The sequence below is a fragment of the Rhinopithecus roxellana genome, chromosome 3 (genome assembly GCF_007565055.1).
Source record: "Rhinopithecus roxellana isolate Shanxi Qingling chromosome 3, ASM756505v1, whole genome shotgun sequence".
In the NCBI taxonomy this organism is placed as follows: Eukaryota; Metazoa; Chordata; class Mammalia; order Primates; family Cercopithecidae; genus Rhinopithecus; species Rhinopithecus roxellana.
In genome coordinates this window covers 91,232,089-91,240,907 of record NC_044551.1, presented here as the reverse complement: position 1 = coordinate 91,240,907, position 8,819 = coordinate 91,232,089, and the positions used below count along the sequence as shown (strand labels likewise).

The following is an 8,819-nucleotide window of genomic DNA, read 5'->3' as shown; positions in this document are numbered from 1 at the left end:
GACCAGGGTGAGCAGTGCTGAGTGCTTGTCTTCATTTCATTGCACCTTACTTTCCCTTAGGCCTTTGACCTGGTGTACACATGTATGTGCAAGCTTAATTACTTTGCTTTTATACTTAGTGATACTTTTGTTTTATTATGTATGTTTTATTCTATAACTATTTTATAGATAGTTTTGAATTGCTCAACCGTTGCATATTGGAGAACTACTCAGGAGTCCTATGTTGCTGGTTGTATTATATAATCATAACGGAAGTGAAAATTTCAAAAATATGTATTTTTAAAGAGTACACAGATAATATTAAGTAGAATCACACCTGTAGACAAAATCAATCATTTGTAGTAGAGATGAAGAATTGAGTATCTTTGGCTAATTACTGTGGAGGAGCCGTTCTCCCAGCCATCTGAAGGTGTCTGATTCCATTATTTGCCTGTGATGACTTTGAAAGCTAGGTAAACCTGTAAAATGCAAAAGCCATCAATAAGAAGCAAATTGTTGCTAGAGTACCTCCTCCTTATTTGACTGTCTCAGAACTAAATTGAGAAAGCAGTGACATAAACAAATATGCACAACCTTCCTGCCTCATGCCTTTATTGTTTGTCTTGTTCTCCAGAGGAATCCTGATCTAATTGAAGAATAACGTGAATAACCCAACTGGTCCAAAGCTCTATAACTTCCTTATTTTTTAAGTAAATAATTTTTTATTCCTAAAATGCTAGAGTCACACCTGATTATCTATTTTCTTCTTGCAGTGATACAATTTCTTTTTGGGACTTTCACAAATGGCATAATTGTGGTGGTGAATGGCATTGACTTGATCAAGCACAGAAAAATGGCTCCGCTGGATCTTCTTCTTTCTTGCCTGGTGGTTTCTAGAATTTTTCTGCAGTTGTTCATCTTCTACATTAATGTGGTTGTTATCTTCTTGATGGAATTCATCACGTGTTCTGCGAATTGTGTATTTCTCATATTTGTAAATGAATTGGAACTTTGGCTTGCCACATGGCTCGGCGTTTTCTACTGTGCCAAGGTTGCCAGCGTCCCTCACCCACTCTTCATCTGGTTGAAGATGAGGATATCCAAGTTAGTCCCGTGGATGATCCTGGGGTCTCTGCTATATGTATCTATGATTTGTATTTTCCATAGCAAATATACAGGGTTTATGGACCCATACTTCTTAAGAAACTTTTTCTTCCAAAATGCCACAATTCAAACAGAAGTTAAACAGCGTATACAGGTTTTCTCTTTTGTTGCTGAGCTCTTAGTGCCATTACTTATCTTCCTTGTTGCTGTTCTGCTCTTGATTTTCTCTCTGGGGAGGCACTCCCGGCAAATGAGAAACACAGTGGCTGGCAGCAGTGTTCCTGGCAGGAGTGCCCACATCAGCGCGTTGCTGTCCATCCTGTCCTTCCTGATCCTCTACATCTCCCACTGCTTGATAAAAGCTTTTCTCTCTTCTCTAAAGTTTCATGTCAAAAGGTCCATCTTTCTGTTCTTCATCCTTGTGATTGGTACATACCCTTCCGGACACTCTCTCATCTTAATTTTAGGAAATCCTAAATTGAAACAAAATACAAAAAAGTTCCTCTGCCACAGTAAGTGCTGTCAGTGAGAGAGAACTTTGATCAGTTCATAGAACCCATGATTTAATGATTTACCCACGCTGGCCACACTTCCCTCAGCCAGACAAAGCAGCCTGTTCATAAATATACAACACATCCCCTTCAGGCTGTTTATCCAGCCTGAGGTATTTTTATGGATTTGCTACTTTTTCAAGCAGTTAAACTGATTTTGAAAGCACAACATATGTTGATGGATTACATCAATGTCAATATCCTGGTTGTGATATTGTACGATCATCTTGCAAGTTGTTACCATTGGGAAAACTGAGTAAATGATCCAGGGTCTTTCTGTATTCCTTCTTACAAATGCATTCATATCTACAATTATTTCATAATTAAAAGTTTGGTGAAAGAGAAAAGCACATGTTTGAACTTGTGATATCAGAAGGACACATGAATGCCGTCTGGTCCATGACTGTCTGACGCCTAGTCTTTGACGATTTATCCTGACCTTAACGGGCTGACTGTTCATTTGTAGTCTACCTGGATATTATTTCTGCTCTGTTTGTTGGAGTTGCAGGCAATGGAGCCATTCTTTCTCCTCAGATCACAAACGAAGCAAGGACAAGCAGGCCTTCTCCATCCTTATAAGCATAGTCTACTACTTCATCCTGCAGAGAGTCTAGATGCCATGGTGACATGGCCAATCAACGGATAAAGGGGAAGACAGATGGAGGAGGAGGAGGAAGAGTCGAGGGCTGAATGCCTGTTTTCCATTTCTCCTAGCTGTGCACTCTGAACAGACAATAACTTGCAAAGATGTTTTACTTTGTATTTATGTGCCTGACTTTGAGACCCTTTCAACCAAGGGCGGAAATTTGGAACTCCTCCTGCATTGCGTGTCTTCCCAATGAAGCAACATCAGTAGGTGGGTGGGGCTGGGGGTGTTTCCATCTGCTTGAAGTCACATATACATTTTCTCTTTGGTTGAGATTTTGAATACTAAGAGATAGATAGATAGATAGATAGATAGATAGATAGATAGATAGATAGACAGATAGATAGATAGGCAGGCAGATAGATAATTATGGAGATAGATATACTTGTATATTTCCAAAACAGCTTCAGAACCATTTTGCTTCCAGACAAGTAAATGAAGTAAAAAATGTTCTTAAGCTTAGCCGTAACTTGCAGTTCAGGTGTGATGATGCAAAGTAGGTTTAGGTTTAGATTTGTCCATCACCAGTAATAGGAACCCAAATACAGCTTTTCTAACCCAAGCCACGCAGGCCTGGTTATAATACACAAATGAAGGATTTTGCTTCAGAAGATTCAGGGACATACTTATCTTCTTGGGCATGGGAACTAAGCTCTGAGTATACTTGCAACTTCCCACGGGTTTCACACTTCATTCCCCAAGGAGCAAAATGTCAACCTCCATCTTCCTGCTATTTCATTTTCCCACATCCCACTAGGTAGGAAGGTTTGTAGCTAATCACGCACTCAGGAAGCCAACTGTGGGAAGATCAGTTGTATCCTGGATGTAATTATTGCTTCCGATTGGGGGAAAGGACAAAGAAAAGTCAGTTTTATTTGTCTCAAGTTCAGACAATATCCTGTTCCTTGAATCTGTGATATGTGTACCTGAAAGAGTGGGAGCAATTTCAAACATTCAGGGAGAAATTTGTCATGATACAAGTCTCATGTGTTTTTTTTTTCTTCTGATATTAAATTCTGATTCTATTTCATGCAACTCCTGCTTTAATAATGTTAGCTAATTAGATAACTATTAAGGTATGACTAGGTTCATATACTGTTATCAAGAAATGCTTAAAAAAGAATTCATAATAAAACAAACTATTCTAAAAACATTTTCATAGTCTACTTTCCTAGAAATATATTTCTTCCAGAAATGTTGCCTAGCTATTGAGTTGATGAGTATTGCATAGGACACTAATTGCTCAAATTTAGAAGCAAAACAGACTGAGCCTTTGTCTCTCTGGAGCCACGCTTATCTGCACTCACCAGCTTTGCCAAATTGCTTTTGTCCACATTGAACAGTGGGTTGACCTCTATCATGGTGCAACATCTTTTTGTACCCACTCTTGTAGTTTTAGAGATGGGGCTGGACATTATGGTCTTGGGGAGCCTTGGCTGTGGAATCGCATGCCCGTAGGTGAGGCCAGTTGACTGCTGATTGCAGGACGTGGTGGTGCCACACTTCCTCTACATCCTGTGGCTGCCCGAGGAGATTCAGCACTTGCTGCTCAGTTAAGTAGCTTCTGGTTGTGGCTTCCAAATAGACTCTGCACCAGGAGGCCAACTCTTAGTGAAATGGGAACCAGCAGTCTTTTTCCATTCCACTTTAGATGGAGGTTCAATGAGCAGACCCAAATCAGGAGAGAAGGGCTGTCTTACTCTGTCCCACTCTGTATTCTGTCATTGGCTCTTTCAGTCCCTAGTCCCAGGGGTTCTGCACAGTCTCCACTGACTGAACATGATAACACCAACAGAGAAGGCTAAATCTGTATGCTTGTAGAAATAGACTGTTAAGAGTATAAGCGTTGGCTGGGTGTGGTGGCTCTAGAAATAGACTGTTAAGAATATAAATGTTGGCCGGACGTGGTGGCTTACGTCTGTAATCGCAGCACTTTGAACGCCAAGGCAGGTGGATGACTTGAGGCCAGTAGTTCGAGACCAGCCTGGCCAACATGGCAAAATCTTGTTTCTACCAAAACCACAAACATTAGCTAGGTGTGGTGGTGTGCACCTGTAATCCCAGCTAAGGCAGGAGAATCACTGGAATCTGGGAGGCGGAGGTTGCAGTGAGTCGAGATTGTGCCACTGCACTCCAGCCTGGTGACAGAGTGAGACTCTAAAAAAATAAATTACATGTGTGTGTGTGTATATATATATATATATATATATATATATATATATATATATGTAGTCAAACTTTGAATGTTAAACATAAGTTCAAAAGTCTCACCAATGATAAATGCCTTTAAATTCTCAGCCACTCATTCAAGTGTAACAACTACTTGAAGATACAGTGCTCCGGACAAGAAGGTGCTAGAAAGACATCTAATGTCTGCCATCTGTCTTCTTCAGGCTGATGACCAGGCATCCTAGGTGTTTCAGACAGTTCAAATGTTTTGCCCCATTGTATGTTAAAGTACAGGCATACTTCTCATGCTAAGGATATTGTGATTTTAGGTTTGAAAATATAGTTTCCATAACTTTTGTCCTTGTAGAGTTATACCTCTTTGGGTAAGCAGAGAAACAGGTACTCAGAAATATGCGAGAGAGGAAGAAACCAGCCAGACCATCGAAATTCACATTGGCAATCAAAGGGAAGACAGATGTTACAGAGAGATGGCACTGATAGTGGAGAAAGGTCCAAATGACGAGGGCAGGGAGACCTACATGTTTTAAAGAGGGTCTTGCTAGGGAATGAGTTTGGAGTTAGACTGAACATTGTATTAACACAAACTTGAGATCAGTAGAAAGTTCCTTTTTTATTATTAATATTCTTTGTTACCTAAAAATTGCAGACTCTCTAGGAAAACTTTATGCCAGGAGAAGGGTATGTACTAGGAAAATTTCCTCAATAAGCTGAAAACATTAAGATTTTGGGGACAGTCAATACAAATTCAAGATACCTCATGGACACGTGTTTCACTGCCATCTCCACTGCTGTCTTTCTACACAAAACTAGTCTCTCTCTCTCACTAATACAGCAACTTATACCTTGGTAGGATTAAAATAATGATTGTTTTCAAGATATGATATAAACATGTGGATTCATATCTGTGACATCTGGATCTACTTAATCTTTTTCAGTGGGAGTCAGGAATTGGCGATTGTATCCTAAAATTGAAAATGTATTTATATCAATGAAATCAATGAAGTGTGGATTTCCTTTTATTATTTTTGGCATTTTATATTGTTTCTATTTTAAACATTTCTCCACAAGATCATAAACATAATATTAAATCAAAAATTGACTTAAAATTCTAACGACGGGTCAATTTTTTTTTTTTTTTCTTTTTTTGAGACAGAGTCTTGCTCTGTCACCCAGGCTGGAGTGCGGTGGCATGATCTCGGCTCACTGCAACCTCCACCTCCTGGGTTCAAGCAATTCCCCTGCCTCAGCCTCCCGAGTAGCTAGAAGGACAGACATGTGCCACAATGCCCAGCTAATTTTTGTGTTTTTAGTAGAGACGGGGTTTCACCATGTTGGCCAGGCTGGTCTCAAACTCCCAGACTCAGGTTAGCTGCCTGCCTCCGTCTCCCAAAGCGCTGGGATTACAGGCATGAGCCACCGTGCCTGGCCCAGGTCAATTTTTAAAATGCTAAAGATTCATTTTGTTTAAACTTCAACGTTTCTGAGGAAAAAAGGTACAGTGTAACTCTCTTTCTATTTTTGAAGTTGGGATGCATGCTCTTTAGAGAGAACTTCCGCGTCCATGACTTAAACTCTCTCCCTCCCATGGATCGGTGTAAGTCCTGCAAGATAAGCACACACGTAAGTGTGCCCGGTGGAATTTGAATTCGGGAGTGTGCAGGGACTAAGTCCTGTAGCTAGACTGGACTTGGCACTTGGTGGGCACCACTTGAATGACCCCAATTCCACACTGCTGGGGAAATTTCAGATTCTTCTGAGGATGAACAGATGAAAAGGAGTATAGAAATTAAATAAGTGGCTAACGGTGGAGTAGGATCTTATATCACTAAATACATGGAATGTCCTCTGGCAAAAATCCCACCCATTTGAACAGCAGATGCTGCATTTGCAATTGTAAATTACTAAGTCTTACTTCACTTGAAACCCAGCCTTGATGGCTTCTAGAAACATTGACTAGAAATAGGATTTGGTCAGGAAGTTTAGTTTCATGATTAATAGTCTCCAAAATACCACTGCTTATCTGCTAAAATATTTGAAATTCCTGAACTAAGGACTTATGCCTTTGATAATGAGGTATGATATTTTCAGCAGCATTGGTTCCTGATGGGTGTGCAGAAGCAGCTCCATGGGATGAGAGAGGGAACCTTGAGTGTGACATTTTAGATTGGGAGGCTGACTGGATATGTGTAGTCCTGTTGAGAGGAAAGTCATTAGTCCGTAGGCAAGTCACAGCACTGCGTTCACAAAGCCAGCAACCCAGTCTCCTCAGCTCTCCTCCCTGGAACCGTGCCTGCTTATTTTGGTGATTTAGGCAACTTTTGTGCAATGCAGTAAGCCCTGTAATGAACTGAGTCTCAATTTCTTCCTCTGCAAAATGGGATTAAGAATAATACATACCACATGCTTGGCCAAGCTTCTTCACCATTGTGAGCACAAATGAATGTAACCTCCAGGTAATGGGGACTGTAATAAGTACCGTCACGAGGAATCCCCATCAGCCCCTCCAGAGAAGAGAGGAGTGCACAGGAGGGAAAACGTTGAACAATAGAGGGTCCTAATTAAGAGCCTGATTTGGAGTCTAGATCCACCACTAATGAGCTAAGTGACCTGATGAGCCTGAGCCTCGCATTTCCTCGTCTTCGTCATGGGGTTAGGGATCATTCCAAACTTAATGAGAGGAGCTGAGGGGTTAGTGGAACCCGGTTCCCAGCACAATGCCTGGCTCCTGCCATTGTTGTTTTTAGTTGTGTTAGCCAGAGAAAACTGCTAGACTTTGATGACTTTCCATCTGCAACAATGACAGTTTTGTATGCTTCCCCCTAATAATCAGTCACAGGTTTTGGAGGACAGCTAATTCTAGAAAAAGGAAACAGCGCATGTAAAAGTACCTGGCAAAGAAAGGAAGCAGAAACCCCACAGAGAATCATGCACCAGTGAAAAGAGGAGAGGCCAAGGGAACAATCAAAGGTACGTGGAGTTGCTTTTGCTGCAGGACAAAATGACGCCAGGACTGCAGCACCTCCAAGACACAGGTTCATTCTCACTTGTGTTGTGCGCTGGCTGTGGCTGTACAGCAGCCCTGTTACTGTTCACACTCCTGCAGGAGCAGCTCCTGTTTGGGACAGGCTAGAGGAAAGAGTGAAAACAATGGGGACTGGGGAGGTCTACAACTTTTGTCATATCCACTTGCAAATCAGGCAGCCGAGCCCAGTGTAAAAAGGAGAGAGATGGAATTCCTCAGAGAAGGGTAGCAACTATCTGGGGATAAAATCATCCTACCATACGGGAATGTAAAATGGTGTAATCACTATGGAAAGTAGCTTGGCAGTTCCCCAGTAAGTTAAATATAGAATGACTACATGTTACATAGAATGACTACTCAGCAATTCCATTCCTAGATATGCATCCAAGAGAACTGAAAACGGGAACTGGAACAGATACATGTGCACCCATGTTCATAACAGCATTATTCACAGTAGTCAAAAGGTGGAAATAAAACAAATGTCCACCAACAGATGAATGCGGAGACAAAGCGCATGTTAATACAATGGAATACTCCTTAAAAAGGAACGGAGTTTGTTTACATGTCACGAGGTGGATAAACCCTAAGGACATGATGCTAAAAGAAATAAGCCACACACAAAGGACAAATATTGTACCATCCCACATAGAGGGCAAAATCAGAGACAAAAGCCGAATAGAAGTTACAAGGGGCTAGGGGGCAGGGGAAATGGGGAGTGATTGCTTAATTGATAGAGAATTTCTGTTTGGAATGGTGAAAACCTTCTGGAAATAGTAGTGATAGTTACACAACTGAGGGCCACTGACTTATACACTAAAATGGTAAATGTTATTGTGTGTATATGTATACACAATATATAACATATATATATATATATATATATATCTCCACAATAAAAATATAATTCTACCAAAAAAGAAAAGGAGAAGAACCAGATGTACTTCTACTAGGATACTCTGGTCCTGTTCATGGGGAAAACACAGGTGACCGAATCTCCATTGTGAACGAACTCACAATTAAACCTCAATTAGTCTTCCCCATTAGAATCAGGTTATGTTTAGGTTAACAGATAAATACTGCGTTTAGGCTAACAGATAAATACTGTATGCCCAGATACTTTTAGAATCCAAATAGACAATTGCCATTCCAATATGAACTCCTTCTCCTTTCCGAGTACACAAGACATTTTACAGGCCATTGAACACAAGCATGTGCAGTGATTGAAATATAGCCAAAAAAAAAAAAAAAAAAAAAAAAAAAAAAAAAAAAAAAAAAAGAACCAAGTCCATGGACATTGTCTTTAAAAAGAGGTTAGTTTGAAACTCAT

General features: G+C 40.5%; 1 protein-coding gene across 1 annotated transcript; it reads left to right on the top strand.

Moving 5' to 3' along the window:
• The first annotated feature begins 392 nt into the window (after positions 1 to 392).
• TAS2R1 (taste 2 receptor member 1) lies at positions 393 to 1,741 on the top strand. Its single transcript, XM_010356696.1, has one exon. The coding sequence runs from the start codon at positions 713 to 715 to the stop codon at positions 1,610 to 1,612; it is 900 nt and encodes a 299-aa protein (XP_010354998.1). The 5' UTR covers positions 393 to 712; the 3' UTR covers positions 1,613 to 1,741.
• The last annotated feature ends 7,078 nt before the right edge of the window (positions 1,742 to 8,819 follow it).

Excerpts from the sequence above, each read along its gene's own strand:
- TAS2R1 (XM_010356696.1), top strand. The coding sequence starts at position 713 with ATGCTAGAGTCACACCTGATTATCTATTTTCTTCTTGCAGTGATACAA.